Source organism: Vulpes vulpes, chromosome 3 (assembly GCF_048418805.1).
Source record: "Vulpes vulpes isolate BD-2025 chromosome 3, VulVul3, whole genome shotgun sequence".
Classification (NCBI taxonomy): domain Eukaryota; kingdom Metazoa; phylum Chordata; class Mammalia; order Carnivora; family Canidae; genus Vulpes; species Vulpes vulpes.
In genome coordinates, this window is record NC_132782.1 from 96,057,812 (window position 1) to 96,079,522 (window position 21,711).

The window sequence follows — 21,711 nt, forward strand, 5'->3', positions numbered from 1 at the left end:
GGTGAGAGCGATAATGCACAGCTTCAAGCCTAGGCCTCAAGGGCCCAGAAGCTTCTGCCCTTGCTCTCATGTTGCCCTGAGACCATCATGCTTCTTTAAGAAGCCCACTTGCACCTCCTGGGGGGTGATGGCTCACACAGGGGAAAAGCTAACCTCCAGCCACATGAGTGAGGCTATCTTGCTCCAGCCAGCTGTTCCGGATGTCATCTACCTCCCATCCTCCATCGAGTCAGGTGAGACCAGCTAAACATAACCCTAATGGCAAATCTATCAGCATCTGGATAGCATGATCTTTCCAGTCTCTGCCCTGTACTATACCTTTCTCTCCCTTCTTATCAAAGGGGAAAGAGAGGGCAGCCCGGGTGGCTCAGTGGTTTGGCTCTGCCTTCAGCCCAGGGTGTGATCCTGGGGACCCAGGATCGAGTCCCACATCAGGCTCCCTGCGTGGAGCCTGCTTCTCCCTCTGCCTGTGTCTCTGCCTCTCTCTCTCTCTGTCTCTCATGAATAAATAAATAAAATCTTTAAAAAGAAAAAAAAAAGGAGGGAAAGAGATCCTTATCGGATAGCACATTTACAAGTGGGCAAAGTCAGTGTGCAATAAAAAACCTGCACAGAAGTGTGGTGTTCTACTTGATTCCACTTCTCTTGCCAGCAAGAATCAGGACCCTATCATAAACGCGGAGAAACCTTTGATACTGGCCCTAACGTTCTGCTGCAATTAGCTGGCCAGACTCCAGTGATATCTTGCCACTAAAAGCCCATATCATTTCTATACTGGTGATTATTGAATATTTATCATGTGCTAGGTGAATGTTGAGTGTTTTATTCAGTCATTCAGCAAATCTCTGGTGAGCACCCTACCTAGAGGCAAACCAAACAGCATGTCCTGTCCTCAGAGAAATTAATGTAAGAGGGACACAGACCCCCAAACAAGAAACACAAGGATAAACTGCCTATTGCCACTAGCAACCATTTGCTCACTCAGCGTCAGCCACTTTGCCCGTTTTTTCCCCAAACAAGCAAAGCATGGTCTCATCTTAAGAGTATTTACATGCTCCCATCCCTCTGCCTGGACTTCTCTTCCTCTGCACTTCTCTCTAGTGCTTCCTTCATACAATTTAAATGAGGTTCAAATATCACCTTAGAAAGGCCTTCCCTGAACATTCTCTATGGAAAAAACACCTCCTTACCCCATCACTCCCCGTCTCTCCCTGCTCAAACTTCCTTCAGAGCACTTATCAGACTATAACAATATATCCTGATATTATTTCTTGGTTTCCTTGTTCATTGTCTATCTCCTCATCCCCATTAGGATATAAGGTCCTTTGGAGTAAAGCTTTTGTCTGTTTTGTTTACTGCTGCACCCCGCTTCCCAGCACGATGTCAAGCACATGCTAGGTAATATACAGATATATTTGCAGAATGAATTACATTACACGAAGGCAGAGAAACTAGAGCAGAATATGAAGATAAAAAGGCAAATATTCAAAACCAGATACCCATCCAGGCCCTACCAGTCTCTCTCCTACGATGTAGCTCTGACGGGGATAAAGGAGGCTGCCTGACTTCAGATTCCAGAATTAGAGACACTTACCATCTAGCTTTACAGAATGCATGTAAATAAACATGCTCAGCACTGACAGTACTCAATAAATAGTTCTTCAATCAATAAATGGAAAATAGCTTGATGCAGTTGTGGTGCATCTTTAAATCCTTCCTCTCTGATTGGGAAACCCTCTTCCTTTGATCAAGGGCTTAGAGATATTACCTTATCTGGGGTCATGGAATGAGGTGTAATGAATGAATGGTTTCAACACATTGGACCACCAGAAGATAGGCCAAGAAAAGATCAGGGGGTGCCACAGCCTCTCGAGCATCACCCCTCATTCAGACACACCTGCAATAGTGTACAGAGCCGTGATGGCCAGCAGCCCAACTATGGCCACGTAGAGATCCAGGTGCAGAGACTGCTGGATAAAGATGGCGCCTGCATACATGTCCACCTGGAGAGACATGAAGTTGACAGATGAAAGAATAGACGGACATTTTCAGCACAGGTTCCCCTAAGCCTGGATTCTGGCAAACACAGAAGAGTCTTATACTGCCCTTTCTTAAGCCACCTCTTCCTAGATTGGGGGTCTCAAACTGGAGCCCTGTGGGCCTTTACATATGACCCCCATTCACTGGGCTAATCCAACAATCTCCTCAGTGGTCTTCCTGCTTCTACTCTTGGTCTTTTACCCTCCTTCCTTGACACGGCAACCTTTATCAAATCTGTAATGATCATATCATCCTTCTCCTGCCCATTAAAATTCTTCAGTGCCCCCCGCCCAATGGCCCCAAGATAATATCTACGTAGGTATGTTAGAATTGCATGCCAGGCTTCATGGTCTGCTCACCCTTTTGGCCTCATCTTCTTCATTGCTTTTACATTCCCTGCTTCCCCAACAAGCCATGTTCACCCATCTGAAATGCCAGTCCCTCTTCCCTTAGTTGGTGATCCTCCCCATTCATAATTTCCCTTGTGAAGGCTTCCCCACATCTGTAGCTTCCCACCAGACCGAGAGGCAGAGTTCTGAAAGGATGTTGTCATCCAGCGTCTTTCAAGCCTGCAGCTGGCATAGAGTCAATTATTGTTGTTTGGATTGAATGGAATTCCTCTGCACCACCCCCCTCACTTGGGATAAGCTCTCCCCAGCCCCAGCTGGAAGCAGAGGCAGCAGCAGCATGACTCAGGCTGGCTGAGCACATGCAAGCCAAATACATCTGCTTTTGGCCTCTTTCTGGAGATCTGCCCATCCAACCAAAGGTCAGAATGGGACAAGCAAAGAACCCAGGAGTTCTGTTTAAAAAAAAGAAAAGAAAAGAAAAGAAAAGAAAAAAGAATGGGACAAGCTCAAAGGGCCTCAGCACATCTGATGAATGGCAAATGACTGCCCAATCCCAGAAGGAAGATAGCAGCCCCCACCAAGGATTGGCAGAGCTCTGGGAGTCCCATTCTGTGACCCGCACCATCCTGGCATGTTTCCAAAGAAGCTTTGGCAGGAGAGGACGGAGGCGTCCTTCACCCCACCTTTTCTCCCGCCTTCCTCTGTCCATGCTTATCCTTTCCCCCCACTCCTCCCATCCTCTAACCTCCCTGAAGCCTGCCCCACAGGACAAAATGCACATGCACAGGCAGGACATACTCCCAATGGGTATAATCAATCTTCTCCCCATGCTTTAGGGATTTGACCAAGCTGTGTCCCCTCCTTACCGAGATCTTGGTGAAGATATAGATAAATAGGTAGAGCACAGCTAAGATGATGGGGATCCTGTTGCCACCAAAGCGTTTCCTTAGGTATTCTGGCATCGTGGTGACCTGGGGGACAGAGCTGTGCTGTCACCACCCACCTGATTTGGGACACAAGGCCTCAGGGCACTGGCCCCTCCCCTCCCCTCTCTCCTTTCTCTAACTCAGCAGCACTGATGATCTTCTTATCATAGACTTAAGAAAGGAAGAGAAAATGGGGGGAGAGGGGTGGTTCAGTCGGTTAAGAATATGCCTTCAGTTCCAGTCATGATTCCAGGGTCCTGGGATTGTGTCCTGTGTCAGGCTCCCTACTCGGCAGGGAGTTTGTTTCTCCCTCTCCCTCTCCCCTCACTCATGCTGTGTCTCACTTTCTCCTTCTCTCAAATAAATAAAATCTTTTTAAAAAATACTTTGGGGGGAATGCCTGGGTGACTCAGTGCTTGAGTGTCTGCCTTTGGTTCAGGGTGTGATCCTGGAGTCCTGGGATCGAGTCCCGCAAGGGGCTCCCTGCATGGAGCCTGCCTCTCCCTCTGCCTGTGTCTCTGCCTCTCTCTCTGTGTATCTCTCATTCATAAATAAATAAATAAATAAATAAATAAATAAATAAATAAATATATAAATAAAATCTTTTTAAGAAATAATAAAAAATAAAAATAAAATATATTGGTGTGGGCACCAGGGTGGCACAGTGGTTGAGCATCTGCCTTTAGCTCAGGATGTGATCCTGTGGTCCTGGGATTGAGTCCCACATCAGGCTCCCCAAAGGGAGCCTGCTCCTCCCTCTACCTGTATCTCTGCCTCTCTCTCTGTGTCTCTCATGAATAGGTAAGTAAAAATCTTTTTAAAATAATACATTGGGGGTGTAGTCATGTAGCAAAGAAAATTAACACACCAGCTACATTCAATGAATAGTTTATCCTGATTCCATTCATAGATAGATTTTTTTCAAAAGTAAAATGTCACCATACCATTTAGTTACACATAATGAAATCTGGAAAGCAAAGCAAGGAAGAGAGTACAATGAACACCCAGGAGAAAGCAAGGCATCGTCACGTGCAAAAGGCACAGGCGGCAGGTTATGATTTATGTGTCAATCTGGGTGTTCACTTTACAACAGTTTGTTAAGCCACACATTTGTGTTTTATCTTTTTTTTTTTTTTTGTATATTTATTTCCCAATAAAAATGGAGTGGGCAGCTTTTTATCTTTTCCTAGCCTTGGCTTTTCTCATGTGCTGAATCTCTCCTTTGAATACTTGTATGATGCTGCCCCAAGGGCGTCTAGAACCTGAGAATTTTGTATTGAACAGCATAGCTTAGAGATCCTTTTCCAGCCATCTAACTGACTTCATCCATTTGCCCGGCAGGATATCCCATAGTGTGGTTATCCTGCTCCCCTATTGATGAACATTGTGGTTGCTCCCACATTTTCCTATTATAAACAACCACATGTGTCATTCAAGTCTTCTCCTCCTGCTTCTTCTCAACCTCCAGGCCCATGAATTCCTCCCTCACTCACAGCAGATAGCATTACCTTTTCCTTGCCAGAGAGAGTGGCTGAGAACATCTGGCTGCCCTACCTAGGAAATAACCTGCATCTCCACCCATCTTTACTCCTTTCCATAGAAGGCGCTAATACATACTTATTGATGCTTTGGCCCCAGAGACCATGGGTCCCAGTCCAGTGTTGTTACACTCCAGATATTTTGTCTATAAGGGAACTAGTCACAGGTGGAGGTGGGAAGACCCAGGCCAGCCACTTACAAAGGTCTTCTTTTATTTAGATTCCTTATTATCTCCAAGGTTACTTAACCATGTACCCCTGCCCTTTATACAGGATCACACTACATCTGGTACAAAGTGAGTTTTAAAATGATTCCTTTAGCAGCCTTCCCTACTTTGTGTATTTTTTTTAATATTGCATTTTTAAATATTGTCATAATAAAGAGTTAAAATCAGTTCTTGCTTTATGAATAATGTGATGGGACAGTATGATCTTGCCCTGTGTGGTAGGACCTCTGAAACAGAATGATGTCTAGACACTAGGAGTGACGTGAAGCTGTCAGATCAGAGGTGATTTTTTATTTTTTTAAATGTTTTATTTAGGGCAGCCCCGGTGGCTCAGCGGTTTAGCATCGCCTTCAGTCCAAGGTGTGATCCTGGAGTCCCACGACAGGCTCCCTGCATGGAGCCTGCTTCTCCTGTGTCTCTGCCTCTCTCTCTCTCTGTGTGTCTCTCTCATGAATAAATAAATAAAACCTTTAAAAAAATAAAATAAATGTTTTATTTATTTATGCATGAGAGGGGGACACAGAGACACAGGCAGGGAGGAGCAGGCCCCCTGCGGGGAGCCCAGTGCAGACCCTATCTGGGATTCTAGGATCACGCCCCGGGCCGGAAGGCAGACGCTCAACCGCTGAGCCACCCACACGGCCCAGAAGTGAATTTTTTAAACTGCTTTTTCAAGGAGTCTAAAACAAGTGCCATTCAGAAACAAAAGTGCTGACCTTTCACATCCGCCAGACATAGCTTCATTTTTACAGTTTTTTTTTGTGCAAAGGAAGAAAAGTAGTCACATGTTATGGCTTAAACATCTAAAAGATACTATAAGAGTCCCCTGGGTGGCTCAGCAGTTGAGCGTCTGTCTTTGGCTCAGGTCGTGATCCTGGGGTCCTGGGATCAGGTCCCGCATCAGGTTTCCTGCGGGGAGGCTGTTTCTCCCTCTGCCTAAGTCTCTGCCTTTCTCTGTATGTCTCTCATGAATGGATAAGTGAAGTCTTTAAAATAAATAAATAAATAAATAAATAAATAAATAAATAAATAAATAAATAACACTGAGTCTCATGTCTATGTCTTGGCATTGAAAAAAAATTTGTTTTTGAGCTCCCGTTTCTTACCAAGTGTGAGGTGTTCAGGAGGAGGCTCCCCAGGTCTCGTCTTTCCAGTGTCCCTCACCCTGCGGGCATCCCTCCACCCCCAGGGACCGGCTAATGGATGTCCTCAGGTGAGAGGGAGGGAACATGAGGGGGACCCTCCCAAGGGGTTTCCCCATCCCATAGCACCCCAACTCCCTCAGACTCACCTGACCAGCAATATAGATGGGAAGGAAGATCCAGGCCAACATGAGCACGAGAAACAAGCCCTGCCCAAGAAAACAGAGTCAGGACTCGCCTCCCACCCACAGCCAAGTGCTGATTTGGGTTTCCCTCTGCACCTGGAGGGACCTGGCTTGGCTCCTCCTTAGGTTCAGGACCTCCTCGTATTTCCATGGTGAAATGGGACAAGGGGATGAAGGAGGAAGGAATGGAAATACATGAACCCCGTTATGCGGTAATGTGCATAGTGAACTTAAGCCTGCAGCACAGAATAAGTATTTTTAAAATGTTAGTCATGGGGCACCTGGGTGGCTCAGTGGGTTACACATCTGCTTTCAGCTCAAATGTGATCTTGGGGTCCTGGGATGGAGCTCTGCACTGGGTTCCCTGCAAAGGGGTCTGCTTCTCCCTCTCTCTCTAGCCCTAAACCCCCAACCTTTAACCCCTGCTTGTGCACGCTCTCTCTCTCTTGCTGTCTCTCTCTCTCAAATAAATAATAAAAGCTTTTTAAGAAAAATAAAAATAAAACTGTTAATCAGTATGAAGGTGAAAATCCCTACTGATTGTGCATGCCCACCTCTCAGTGAAAATCATACTTTGCATGAGCCCCGCTACACAGGACAGTGTGTCCTAACTCTTGGGGATCTGTAGGGTGGCATAAAAGTCAAGAACCACTGAACCACAGAACTACATTTTTGTGACGGCCGACTGGTATCTAATACACAGAAATACCTTTGGGTCCCAGGGCACTTTCTATCATCTGCATCCACAAGGGAGAGGTTCTGAGCCCTCCTCTCCCACACATTGGCTTGTTGGGGTCCAGCTTTCTGGACCCACCTCAAGCAAACCCAGGTGAGACAGAAGCCTGAAGACTAGGGGTGCCATTGGTGCTTCCTGCTTGTTTTCTCATGAAGTAGAATTCTATTTTTAAAAAAGTATATGGCAAAAAAAAAAAAAAAAAAGTATATGGCAGGGGCACCTGGTGGCTCAGTCAGTTAAGCATCCAACTCTTGGTTTTGGCTCAGGTCATGATCTCGGGGTTGGGAGATCAGGGTCTGCCTTGGGCTCCGCACTCAGCAACAGAGAATACTTGGTTTTCTCTCCCTCTGCCCCTCCCCTTACTCCAGCGTGCATGTGTGCACTCTCTCTCTCTCTCAAATAAATAAATAAATAAATAAATAAATAAATAAATAAATAAAATCTTTAAAAAAAAAAAGTTACATGGCACTCACACTGTCCCCCCAGGATCCATTAGAGCTGTATCCACCCTGGTAAAATACTTACACTCAACTCATAAGCAGTGACAGAAATGCCTGTAGCAGCTCCCGACCCTGCCAGGCCAACAAAATGTCCACTTCCAACATTGCTGGCAAACAAGGATGCCCCCACCTGTGGGGAGATGGACAAGTCAGATCTGGGAGCCAAGGTTTATGGTACCTTCTCCCCACCCCTAGTTCTTCCCATGCTCCAGAGACACCAAGACAGAAGAAGTGGAGAAGGCAAAGCCATCCCTAGCCTCTCTGGCACATTTTCTTCAAGCTAAAAAAAGAATCTTCTCCCCCGAGACTCTTTTATTTCCATCTTTCAGAAATTGGCATAACAAATATGCATATTTATGATGGCTAAAATGTGAATTGTGCCCTATAGGATTGTGCAGTGCACAATATGAACAACTGAACGCAGCTTCCCTGGGGGAAAGGATGACGGGTATTGTGGAAGGTGCTTTATGATGAAAATCAGGAAGCCTGTGTTATATCCCAGTTCTGCTTCTAACTTAGCAAAGTAGATAGCCCTCCTTCTGGTAGAACACTAAGTGGCCAATGCATATACTCATTGTATCCAATGCCTGGTCTCAACTGATTAGCCCAGACAGCCTTGGGCACCTGGCCCAAGCTGGGTCAATTACATTTTCTCTCCTGGGAAGCGGGAACTGGGACATCATCTCTGTTACTAAATCCTAGCTAGTTTCTCTCGCTGAAGCCTGTATTCTCTCGGTTCAATATAGAGATTAGCCTGTGATGGAAAGTTGATAAAGATTTATTAGTAAAAAAAGAAAATAAGGAAATAAAAATAAATAAAAAGATTTATTAGTACCAAGCTGTGACTTTTTCTTTTATGTAATCAGGAGGATTGACAGAGAGTAGGAAAAGGATTATGTTCACTACTATGTAATTTGATGATATTTAATGCTGTGTAGGCTTGCAATGGAGAAATCTTTGGGCAATTGTTACCCATACTTCAGGAAACACTAGACTATAAGATCCTTTGGGAATAATGCTCATCCAGAAGAAGAGAAGTTGCTATGGGCAGATGGAAGGAAGGAAAAAAGAAAGGAAGGAAGGGAGGGAGGGAAACCATGTCCTAGTGACATCACTTGAGCCTCTGCCCTCAGCCATACCTGAAACCAACCTAACTAGATTTTCCCCTTAGGTGAGCTGATGAATTCTTTTTGACTTGACTTCCACACAGCACGCAACCAGAATTCTGAGAGACCAAAGGCTAAACAGAACATTAGCACTTGAAGAATCTTTGAGAAGTGACTTTAATTGAACCAAAGATCACTTACTGGCCACCACACCATGTCCGCTCCAGCAAGGAAGTAGCCTTTCACTGTGTCTCTCTTGGTCTTCACTGTTGACTGAAACAAAGAAGAGGGGTGGGTAAAAATCACAGGCATCCCAGAGTGCCTGGACCCTGGATTACCAACTGGGAGTCCAGCAGGCCAGACTTGGACATCAAATATAGTTTGGGTGTTTGTTTGTTTGTTTTTTACCCACAGTTAATTACCCACAGTTAATTTAGGGATCCCTGGGTGGCTCAGCAGTTTAGCACCTGCTTTTGGCTCAGGGTATGATCCTGGAGTCTCCGGATCGAGTCCCACATCAGACTCCTTGCATGGAGCCTGCTTCTCCCTTGCCTGTGTCTCTGCCTGCCTCTCTCTCTCTCTCTTTCTCTCTCTCTCTCTCTCTCTCAGTGTCTCTCTCATGAATAAATAAATAAAATCTTTTAAAAATATTCTTTAATTTCAGTGCTTTAGAGAAGATATAAATTCTTCAGTTCATTCAACCCCTACCACTCCTTGCTTCACATACTTATGGCTCACCTGTGTATTTGAGTTTTCAACCCATGGCTCATCTAAGAGAGCTCATGATGGGCACCACTTATTGAGTGTTAGTGCTGCATCGCACCATAGTAGCACAGCTGTCTGACACCACACTATGCATCTTACAGCATCATCTCATGTTAATCCCTACCAACCTCCATGAAGTTGCTGTCATTAGACCAATCTAACTGATGAATTAATGGAGGCTCAAAAGCAAAGTTATTTATCCTGTACCACATTTCTAGAAGGGCCAGGAATTCAGAGCCAGGTTTGATTTGGGAACCCATGTTCTTAGCTGGTCTCCAAAACCATCTTTAGAAGGAATGAGCTTCCAGGCATTAAGGGTGTTTGAATAGAGACATGTTGGCTACTGAGTAGCTTGTTGGATCTTGGTTAAGTTGTTGAACTCTGAGCTTGGGCGTGAATGTTGGTAAGGGAATTCTTATTGGATTGGAGATGGCATGAAATGTTATCATCCCTGCAAATGCTCTTGCTATAGAAATAACAGAAGCTGTGGTTCATTCCAGCTGAATCCTGACACAGCAAGTTTTTGTTTTTGTTTTTTGAAATAAAGAATTCCTTGGGGCACCTGGGTGGCTCGGTGGCTGAACGTCTGCCTTCAGCTCAGGTCGTGATCCTGGGATCCTGGGATTGAGTCCCACATGGGGCTTCCCATAGGGAGTCTGCTTCTCCTTCTGCCTATGTCTCTGCCTCTCTCTGTGTGTCTCTCATGAATAAATAAATAAAATCTTAAGAAAAAAAAAAAGAACTCTTTGAACAGTCATCTAAATCCAAGGCTTCCCAAACCAGTAGTACATCAGTCTCTCAGTTTTCTTATGAAAATATAGATTCCTGGTGACTCCAACCTCACCCTCCCCTAATCCTGACCCCAAGTCTGTCTGACTTGAAAGCTCTTACTTTTAACATCTCATCCATCTCAGTATGTTCTGCTAAGGGGTAGGGGGCAGAGAAAGGCCAGATGTAGGGTCTTTGGGATTTCCAACACTTTTATCCCCTTCTTGACCTGGAGGGGGGAACTCTAAGGAGTAAGAGTAGAAAAATTATAAACAGTTGGATTGAGGGACACTTTGTTTTTTAAGGCAATACAGACACATGTCTCAAAAATAAAAGCAACTTAAAATGACATACAGTGAGAGGCACCTGGGTGGCTCAGCGGTTGAGCATCTGCCATCAGCTCAGGGTGTGATTCTGGAGTTCCAAGACCTAGTCCCACATCAGGCTTCCTGCAGGGAGCCTGTTTCTCCATCTGCCTATGTCTCTGCTTCTCTCTCTGTGTCTCCCATGAATAAATGAATAAAATCTTAAAAAAAAAAAAAAAAACAACAACAGTTGGATTGAAGTGGGGACTCCTCGGGCTTCAGTTTTCAAGACCTTGTACCAAATGACCTGAAAACCAGATAGCAGTTCCTCCTCTGCACCATCCTTATCCCAAAGTTACTCATCTCGTTAATATGTAAAGAGTTCCTAGAAATTGATAAGAAAAAGAATAAGAACCTAATGAAAATGAGAAAAAGATCTGAAACCGTGTTCACATAAAGGAAATAAGTGGTCCTTAAACATGAGGGTGCCCAGCCTCATTTATTATAAGATAAATGCATATTAACCATACATTGAGATATTCTATTTCCTGTGTCAGGCTGGCAAAAATGAAAAAGTTGATCAACAGTAAAGGGTAAAACACACACACACACACACACACACACACACAAACACACAAAACCAATGTTGGCGAGGATGTGATAGAACCGACTTTCTCCCATGCATTGATGATGGGTGTGCAGATTGGTGCTACACCTAAGGAGGGCAATTTGACAGAAACTACCATGATTAGGGATTCTTTTTGTTTTTTAAGATTTTATTTATGTATTCATGAGAGATACAGAGAAAGGCGGAGACACAGGCAGTGGGAAGAGAAGCAGGCTCCATGCAGGGAGCCAGATGTAGGACCCGATCCCAGGACTCTAGGATCACGCCCTGGGCTGAAGGCAGGTGCTTAACTGCTGAGCCACCCAGGTGTCCCTGATTATGGATTCATACATGCTTCCATCTGACAATCTCATACATTGTAGGCATTTATCCTACATTATGGTTGCATACATCCCAAATAATGAGTGTACCAAGGTTTGCTTATTGCAACATAGTTTATAACAATAAGAGATAGGAAGCAATCCAAATGACCCTCAGCAAAAGATAGGCTAAATAAATCAGAGTACAATCATCTCATGGAATCTTGTGCAACTTTTAAGAAGACAAGGAAGCGTCTAGTACTGATATAAAAAGATATCCAAGAGACCATGTTAGGTGGAAATTAGCAAGGTAAAAAAACATATGTAATAAGTTACTTCCTGTTTAAGAAAGAGGTAAATACACATAATAATATTTGCTTGGATTTCTATAAGGAAACTCAAACTAAGGTACGAACAAGTTAACAATAGTAGTTGCCTGTGGAGGGTTCGGTAGTAGTGAGACTTTTCACTGTATGTCACTTTTTTCTTTTTTTCTTTTTTTTTAAGATTTTATTCAATTGTTCATGAGAGACACAGAGAGAGAGGCAGGGACATAGGCAGAGGGAGAAGCAGGCTCCCTGCAGGGAGTCTGATGCAGGACTCGATCCTGGGACCCCAAGATCACGCCCTGAGCCAAAGGCAGATGCTCAACCACCAAGCCACCCAGGTGCCTCTCACTGTATGTCATTTTAAGTTGCTTTTATTTTTGAGACATGTGTCTGTATTGCCTTAAAAAACAAAAAAGCCAAAACAAAAACCAAACCTTCCTTTAAAGAGTTTTTATTTATTTATTTATTTATTTATTTATTTATTTGAGACACAGAGAGAGAGAGAGATTTAGAGAGAGAGAGGCAGAGACACAGGCAGAGGGAGAAGCAGGCTCCATGCAGGGAGCCTGACGTGGGACTCGATCCTGGGTCTCCAGGATCACACATGGGCTGAAGGCAGCGCTATACCACTGAGCCACCAGGGCTGCCCCAAACCTTCCTTTATTTATTTATTTATTTATTTATTTTATTTATGATAGTCACAGAGAGAGAGAGAGAGGCAGAGACATAGGCAGAGGGAGAAGCAGGCTCCATGCACCGGGAGCCTGATGTGGGATTCGATCCCGGGTCTCCAGGATCGCGCCCTGGGCCAAAGGCAAGCGCCAAACCACTGCGTCACCCAGGGATCCCCCCAAACCTTCCTTTAAAAAAGAAAATAGAACACGGCCTTCAAAGTGAAGAAGATATGGATTCAAACTCCAGCTCCGCTTACTAATATATAAGGACCTTACATTTCTGAGCCTCAGTTTCCTCACCTGTAAAATGGGTACAGTGATAGTGTCTTCTTTGTAGATGTCTGTGCAAAGTACGTGGGGTAACATAAATGTAAATGCCTAAGACGGCGCGTGACACATGGTCAACACTCAGTACTTTTTTACAAGTGTAAAGTTCCGACTACTTGGGATCCCTGGGTGGCGCAGCAGTTTGGCGCCTGCCTTTGGCCCGGGGCCCGATCCTGGAGACCCTGGATCGACTCCCATGTCAGGCTCCCTGCATGGAGCCTGCTTCTCCCTCTGCCTGTGTCTCTGCCTCTCTCTCTGTCTCTCTGTGTGACTATCATGAATAAATAAAATCTTTAAAAAAAAAAAAAAAAGTTCCGACTACTTTATGAGCTTGAGTTAGTTTCTTCCCGTGTCTCCCCTGGCCTGACTTACCCAGAGTCCCACAGCCAGGACAAAGATGAAGTACAGAACCAGCACGGCGATGTCACCCGGCTCCAGGCTCCTCTGGGGAAAAGCCTCCAGGGGATCTGACTGGGGGGTCTGAGGGCTGCTGGAGCTGCTCTCCATGGTCCTGAGCAAACTCTCCAACCTGCGGGAAGTGCAAATGTGTCAGGGGGCAGAACCAGAGGCGCATCGCCCACACTCTCTGGGGCTGCCTCCTCGGAGCACCCAAATGAGAAGACACCCACGGAGGGATGTGTGGTAGGGACACGTCATCCAGGAAGGCAGAACCACCCACCCATCTGTCTGTCCATCCGTTCACTCATTCATTCAGCAAATACAGTAAAGTCAACAGCTAATTTTTAGCAATTCAGCCATCACTTGGCAAAATATTAAGAATAAACAGCATGAATAGTACAAATGGTTTCATCATCCAGGAGTGTGAGTCAAACAAGACACTGGAGTTGCTCCCCATTTCTGAGGAACCTCTGAGCTAGGTGACGGTCAAGCTGACAATTTTGTCGATGGATCAGCTAAACACCATGATCTTGTTCTAATGCTGGATAGGTCCATAAAATTCCACATATTTAGTGATTGATATATATATATTGCCTCTGACATGCCAGGCATCATCCTAAGTGTTTACTATTCATGAGCTGTCATCATTCCCATTTTACAGATGGGAAAATTGAGGCACAGCAACTTTAAGTAACTTGCCCGAGGTAATACAGCTCAAGTGGTAGAGCTGGGATTTGAAGGCAAATGATCTTGCTCTAGAATGCATATTTTGAACCACTAACTAAGCTGTTTCTCAGTGTCCTGCACTTGTGTGGACAATTTGAGGGATTTCTAAGGTGAGCAGATAAATGTTCCCTTCAAGGATGTGTACATTCTAATCCCCAGAACCTGTGAATATATTAGGTTATATGGCCAGAAAACAAATTTACAGATTTTTCCTGGATTATCTGAATGAGCCTGTTGCAACCACAAGGGTCCTTAAAAGTGAAGAGAGAATCAGAAGAGAGAACCAGAGATGACAGCGAGAGAAGGATTTGGCCCAGTGTTGTTGGTTTTGAAGATGAAGAAATAGGGATCGCAAGCCAAGGAATGCAGGCAGCTTCTAGAAGCTGGAAACAAGTTAATGCGTTCCACCCTAGAGCCTCTGAAAGGAACTCAGCCCTGCTGCCACCTTGAGGTTAGCCCAATGAGACTCACTTAAACTTCTGACTTCCAGAACCGTAAGATAATAACCCTGTGTTGTTTCAAGCTGCTGCGTTGTTGGTAATTGGAAACTAATAAGATTCCCAAGGGTGATTTTCGACCGTAAGTGATTTGGGCATTGACTTATTCCTGTGTTAATGTGTGACTCCACTCTGGGGTTTGGGGAATGAAAAGACTCCCTGACCTCTACGATGTGTAGCCCAATACTGGGAAATTCACTCATCAGATAACAACACAAAGATGTTCCATATAAAGGAGGGGCTTAGAGGCAGATGTGTTAAGGATTCAAGCTTAGAAGCATAGATCAGGGGCTCCTGGGGGGGTTGAGTCAGTTAAGCATCTGCCTTCGGCTCAGGTCATAATCCTGGAGTCCTGGAATCGAGCTCCACCCACCCCGGGCTCTCTGCTCAGCAGAGAACCTGCTTCTCCCTCTTCCTCTGCCACTCCCCCTCCTTGTCTTCATGCTTTCTCAGTCAAGTAAATATAATCTTAAAAAAAATCAATAGGACTTGGTGATTTGTTGACAGGGTAATAAGAACTAAGGAGTAATTTCGTGCTTCTGCTCAGAGTTGCCCACAGACAGAGCAGCCTGATTACCTGGGCAGGATGATCCTTGTTTCTAGAGTAGGTTTCTTCGACTTCAAAATCCCTGACATTTTGGGCAGGATAATTCTTTGTTATGGGGTGAGAAGGCTATCCTGTGCATTGGAGGATTTTAACAGCCTCACCAGGAGCTCCCTACCAGATGTCTTACTGTCCTGAAAGAGGCAGCTGGATGTTCACTTGGAGAAGGTGCCTCAGGGGGGCGCTCCAGGATCTTAAGTTCCCTTCCCACATCAAGGATAGCTTTGGACTTAACCCCAGGGGCTGCACCTTGCTTTGTTCTGTAGGCCAGGTGGTCACAGCTGTTCAGACCTTGGACAAGGCGTGGCCCCCTCCCGGGAAGGGAGAACCCCAGCAACCAGGGATCCACTGCATTTATGGAGAAGAAGGAAGGAAGAGAGAGGAAAGGAGAGGGGGGGAAACAGCTGGTACTGGGAACACCCAGCTCACTTACTCTGTCCTAATGCAGGAAGAAGGAAGTAGCAGAAGCCGGGATGCCCTTCAGTCTAGATTTTATGATCATCATCCTCCATGAAATTGGATAATAATCTGCTTGGAACTAACCTCACTGATCCACGCACTTGCAAAGCCTTCATGCAAGAACATGGGAAGGAGACTGCCGGTTCTAGGGTGGGGGCAGAGGCTCATAAAGGGGCACCTGGGTGCCTAGGTCAGTTGAGTGTCTGACTCAAGATTTCATCTCAGATCATGATTTCCGGATCAGGAGATCCAGCCCGAGTGATGGGCTCGGGCCCCACACTCAGGGCAGGGTCTGCTTAAGATTCTCTTTCCCTCTGCCCCTCCCCCACTCACGCTCTCTAAAATATTGAAAAAAAATAAAGGACGGAAAGGCACATTCTGGGGGCTTGGGAAGGAGAGGCCTAGACGGTCCCTCGAATTATCTCAGGGGTGAAATCGCTATTAGGTAGGGAGTGCTATTGTCCATCACAGGTGAGGCAAGGAAGGGAGGTTTAGCATCATGTCCAAAGCCAGGGCGCGAACCCACATCTGTATGGTTTCACAGCCTGTGTTTTTAAACTTCAACCTGCTGCTTCCAAATCGTGGGGCTTTGGGGAAGGATGAGGGCTAGGAGCTCAGGACGCAGTCCAAGGTGGAGATTGATGCTGAACTGGGGAGTAGGGTGGTTTGTTCTAGAACCCAGCAGGTCTGGAAGGGAGACAGGAGGGGCAGTGGGCGGAGGGGCGGGCCAGCCCCTCCCCCAGCTGCCCCTTGCAGGCCTCTGCCTGCCAGGCACCGAGGGCGAGGGCGGCGGGAGCCCATAAACAACTTATTCATCCCGGCCCTGGGCAGGCTGGCACGGACTCCAGGCTCTTCCTGGGTCCAGGGAGGTGGGGGCCCTGCAGGGGCTGGGAGGCAGGAACAGGGGACCCCGGTGCTGAAGGGCCCGGCCTGGCGCTCACTCCACCACGGCCCTCTGACTGCGTCTGCTCAGCCCTGGGAGGCAGACGCTGTCCCCAGTCCCCTCCACAGGCAGGAAAGGGAGGCGTGAAGACGGTGTGGGTGCTAGCCACTTGCTTCAAGGTCACAGTAAATGCCAGAGGTGGGATTCAAACCCAGGTCCTCGGCTGCAGGAGCTCGCATTGTCCACTACTGGCTGCTCTGTCCTTACTGACTCCCTTCCTCCTGCCCTTCCTTCCTGTCTGCCCCCTCCTTCACTCCTTCCCTCCTTCCTTCTGTTTACACACACACACACACACACACACACACACACACAAATATTTATTAGGCACCAGCTGTGTGCCAGGCTCTGTGCTGGGCCCTGGGGACTCAATGGGACAAACATTAGGCACCAGCTGTGTGCCAGGCTCTGTGCTAGACACAGAGGACAAAGTAGTGAACAGACACGGTCCCCATTCTGGTGGGTTCCTCCACTGGCCCCTCGCAGCACTGTGCACAAGAGCCCCTTGCACTGCTCCTTGCACAGTGCTCTTGCCCGGCTCCAGGACTGCCACGCTGAGGGTGGGCTCCGGCTTCACCTCCTGCGAGGGACCCTCTGTGACTGCGGGCAGGGTTAACGGGAGTCTGGACAAAGCCGGCGTTGTAACAATGGCTTTGTTTGCCAGAACACCCTGGCCTCCCGGTCACCAATGGCCTGGAGAACAAAGAAGCTCAGCACCCAGGGACGCTGCTCACCCTTTTCCTTTGAGCCAGTTACATAATTTGCCACGCCTCAGTGCGAGGAAAAGACCAGAAACATGGCCACAGTTGGGGCGGGGGCATCTGGTTCCTTAGCTGGCTCCCCCATGTGCATCTGTCCACTGCAGGAGGGGGTGCAGGAGAATGGGGGTGAACATTATTTTTTAAAACTTTTGTGTGTCTTGAAACATTTCATAACAAAAGAAAAAAACAACTAGACTTACAGGATAAACCCATCTGCGTATATTAAATACATTCCAAGACATGAAATAGCTCGATGTATTTTAAACAGCTCGATGCAGGCCTATCTGTTGAGGAATGTCAAACGCATTAGTGGGGGGGCAGAGAAGAGAGAAAGAGGCAGGGAGAGGGGGAGGGGCCCTGCATAGACCAGAGATGAAGACAATTTTACTACAAGTTTTAATTATAGATGAAAACTCTCTGGAAAAGAGATGTACTCTGACAAAGGGTGGAGATATTAGAGCTGCATTGCCCAGTTCAAATCCCAGCTCTACATCTTTTTTTTTTTTTTTAAGATTTTATTTATTCATGAGAGACACAGAGACAGAGGCAGAAACACAGGCAGAGGGAGAAGCAGGCTCCATGCAGGGAGCCTGATGGGGGACTTGATCCCGGGACTCTGGGATCACACCCTGGGCTGAAGGCAGCGCTAAGCTGCTGAGCCACCTGGGTGTCCCCCAGCTCTGCTTCTTACTAGCTTCATGACCTTAGGTCAAGAAACTCTGAGGGTCAGTTTTCTCATCTGTAAAATGCAGATAGGTCGGTTAAGCTCAGGTCTGGACCTGGAGGTCATGAGTTCAAGCCCCGGATTGCACTCCATGCTGGGCTTAAAAAAAAAAAAAAAAAAAAAAAATGCAGATAGTAATCAGACCTGTTGCAGGTTTATTAAGAGCATTACTGGAGTTCATTATATAGTACGATTAAGTCTAGAATACTTGAGTCTGTCTCTGCCCTTGTTATAAAAAAGGGTGGGGGGCACCTGGGTGGCTCAGAGGGTTGAGTGTCTGCCTTGGGCTCTGGTGATGATCTCCAGGTCCTGGGATCAAGTCCCATTTAGAGCTCTCGGCTCAGCTGGGAGCCTGCTTCTTCCTCTGCCCTCTCCCCCTGCTGGTGCTCTCTCTGTCTCTCTTTCAAATGAATAAATAAAATCTTTAAAAAAGAAAAAATAGAGCCTGGACTTTGTGGTCCAGTAGATCCCGACCACCTGCATGTGTGAATCTCATTTTAAATGCACAGCCCCCCAAAAGGTCAGGTCTTGGATCAACCCCATTGAACAGGTGAGGAAAACAGAGCAGAGGGCCCTGGGCCCAAGGTCACGCCACTGGTAAATGACTGAAACCAGGTCCAGCCTGGGCTTTAAGCCCTGAGCTGGTAACCATTGCCTGGTACTGGACCCTTGGCAGGGAGAACTCCAGGGGTGATGACCTTTGGTAATGAGCTTATCATAATTTCCTAAAGAATAGAGCATCCAAATGCCAAGGAGGCATCACAAGGGGGTCACATCCCATTTGGAGACCAGGCTGTTCAACCCCAGTCCCTGCCCCACCCCATGCGATAGCCACTGCGCCCACCCTGATGCTGTACCAGACATTAGAGAGCCTTAGGTCATGCGTTCAATCACTCACTCACCCACCCAGTGGTCCTCGAGTGCCCGTGATGTGTGGGGCACTGCGCCCAAGCCCGGCCAGCGGCTGCCACGGCATGCAAGCACACCATCGAAGCAGGGGGTCTTTTTCGGCTCCCAGGATCTAATGCTCCCTAATTCATTCCAGTCTACTTCCCAAGCATGGCTAAATCCACCCATTTTTCCCTCTACTTTACTTCCAGTGCTTGCACCCAAGCCAGCCGTACTTCGTCTAGACCAGCACAAGGACCTCCCTTCTCCCCTCCTTCCATTCCACCCCTCAGATGGAAGCCAGAGGGATCTCTGGCCAGGTGTGGTCAACCGCAGAATCGTGCTGCCACTAATGTGCCCTGCGATGGCCCGCCCTCACCTCACCCCAGCCCTCTTCCTATTCCTGGTGGTAGGGTCTTTGCCATTCTGTTCCCTCTGCCTGGAATGCTCTTCCCTATGGCCTCGGCTTGACCAGCTCCTACCCATCCTTCAGATGTCACCCTATCGTCACAGCCCCAGAGGAGCTCCCTCTCAGCCTCAATCTAAATCGAGTCCTTGGAACGCCTGGGTGGCTCAGTGGTTGAGAATCTGCCTTTGGCTCGGGGCATGATCCCAGGGTCCTGGGATCAAGTCCTGTATCGGGCTCCCCACAGGGAGTCTGCTTCTCCCTCTGCCTCTCTCTCTCTCTCTGTGCCTCTCATGAATAAATAAATAAAATCTTTTAAAAAGCAATCAAGTCCTTGATTTGCCGACCTAGCAAACATGACCTCTCATCACTGTTGAATCACACATCTGATTTGTATGAATGTTTCACTGCTGGCCATCCCTGCTATGCCATAAGCTCCTTGCAGGCAGGGACCGTGTCTGTCCTACTCACATGGTATCCCCAAAGCTGGCACTCAACAAACATCTGTGCAACAAATACGGAATTTTCAGAGCTTTTGCCATATACCCTTGTACATTGTCACACACACACACACACACACCCCACCTCCCACCCCCACCCCACAGAAAGTCCTATCCCCAGGACCTGGGGAGGGCACCTGTCTCATCGGCTTCCCTAGAATCATTTAGCAGAAAACTGGATATTGTGGGTAAGCTCCCAGTTGTGCTGGTTGAGGCTCGACTTTGCACACTTGTACACACTTGGACATGTTTCTAGTGGCTCTCAGTCTCTGTGAATTAGGGTGGCTGTGTCCTCGGGGCTGACCATCCAGTGAGACCAGGCCCAGGATGTGACGCCCTCTGCACGTGCGCAGCACGTTCCAACAAAAACTCATATTTGCCTGGCAAGTAGCAGCTGGCCGCGGTGACAGCAAGCATAGACATTGCCACCTGCATTTCACTTTGGGTCCTTGAGAGATGCCAGGCCTGTAGCCTGGGCTGAAGTTTACACTCCCCTTTAACAGATAAGAATCTGAGGCTCAGTGAACTGAGTCTCTGACCATGGGAAGGGGAAGGACAGGGACCTGCACCTGGTGCCACTGGCTGTACCCACTCCCCCAAATGTACTCCACTCCTCCGGTATGTGAGCACCCCAACCCCGGGCTCACAGCTGGAGTCTTCTCAGCCACCACCACCTCCAGTCCTCCCACCAGCCTCCCCAGTTTGCAGAATAGCTGTTAGGCTGGGCGGGGTGCAGGTAGGGAATCTTACCTTCTTCTGGGTGCTGGGCTCGCCTGCCCTGGGGCGGGGGGGGGCTGCCCGTGGCTTCTGAGGCAGGAGGACTGTGCGAGGAGCGGGACACCTGGGCCCCTCTGCTCTCACGGCCAGTGCTTAAGAGGACGGTGGCTGCCCTCTCCTGCACCGCCTACAGCTGGGAGTCTCCTTGCGGGTCAAACTCCAAATTCCAGGCTGGGCTGCAGCAGGGATCAGAGGAAGAGAATGATCTCCCCGGGCCAAGCAGAGGCTGGGCCCAGTCCTGAACCCTTGAACTTGAACTCGGAGCAGGCTTCTGTGGGGAGGGTGGCCTGCCCTTAGCTCCGCCCACACAGCCTCCACTGAGGGCCTCACCTGGAGGGGGGCCCATGGCAGGGAGGGGTAGGGGAGCGCAGGAGCCCCGCACTGTCCTGCTGCACTCACCCACTCTTCCAGGCCCGCCTCCACGCTGGGGACAGGCGGGCTTGGGACCGGCTGGGGGAGGGGGGAGGAGAGATGCTGGCGGGGGAGGCAGGGGACAGCGGAAAAATCCCAGGAGGGCATTCGCAGCCTGGGCCCCACCGCAGCAGCAGCAGGGACAGTGAGACACCACGCTTTGTTCAGCCCCTTTTCCCGGGTGTGCTCCAGACCAAGGCTGGGCAAAAAGACAGGCATCTGGAACCCAGGGGAGACATCGGGAGGGCCCATGACACCAGGACCAGCAGTGCAGGATGGCAGAAGGCTTTCACTGGATGCTCTGAGCATTCCAAAACATTTTTAAATAGATACCAGCATTTACAAACCAGGAGACTTGAAAGGAGACTCTGACTTCTCACTGTCATAGAACATTCTGAAGATCTGGCCACACCAGGCCCACATGGCCACGGGGCAGCTGCTGGCCAGAGCAGAGGTGTGGCCACCCTGTCATCACAGACCCCACCTCCAGCCCCCCTCTCTCCCTCAGTAGCCCCAGGGGGACTCTGGGTGTGCAGCCCTGTCCCCGGGCCCCTGCCCCCCCCCCATCGCAGGGTAATTCAGAAAGACCAGTGTAGTGACGACGCCCCAGGCTTTGTTCCAAGGGCTTTCTTTACACATTTTGCTCACTTGATCTTTCCATCAACCCTCTAAGGCAGATTCTATGATTATCTGGCTTTCACCGAGGAGGAAGGAGAGGTAAAGGCAGTAATGGAAGAGAGTGCGAAGAAAGGCAGGCAGGGAAAGGGAACCCAC

General features: G+C 47.9%; 1 protein-coding gene across 6 annotated transcripts in view; it reads right to left on the reverse strand.

Moving 5' to 3' along the window:
* The window catches only part of SLC5A11 (solute carrier family 5 member 11), a 46,566-nt gene extending 25,479 nt beyond the window's left edge, over positions 1 to 21,087 (reverse strand). Inside the window, exons 1-8 of one of the 6 annotated variants that reach the window (XM_072751329.1) lie at positions 20,926 to 21,087; positions 20,500 to 20,702; positions 13,218 to 13,374; positions 8,952 to 9,023; positions 7,670 to 7,774; positions 6,373 to 6,432; positions 3,257 to 3,361; positions 1,898 to 2,003 (exon numbers count right to left, since the gene is read on the reverse strand). In XM_072751329.1, coding sequence (XP_072607430.1) covers positions 1,898 to 2,003; positions 3,257 to 3,361; positions 6,373 to 6,432; positions 7,670 to 7,774; positions 8,952 to 9,023; positions 13,218 to 13,352 — 583 coding nt within the window. In that variant the 5' untranslated portion in view covers positions 13,353 to 13,374; positions 20,500 to 20,702; positions 20,926 to 21,087. Of the gene's footprint in view, positions 1 to 1,897; positions 2,004 to 3,256; positions 3,362 to 6,372; positions 6,433 to 7,669; positions 7,775 to 8,951; positions 9,024 to 13,217; positions 13,375 to 20,499 lie in introns of all 6 variants that reach the window. The other 5 variants (XM_072751328.1, XM_072751331.1, XM_072751330.1 and 2 more) reach the window with 5 other exon arrangements.
* Positions 21,088 to 21,711: the final 624 nt, after the last annotated feature.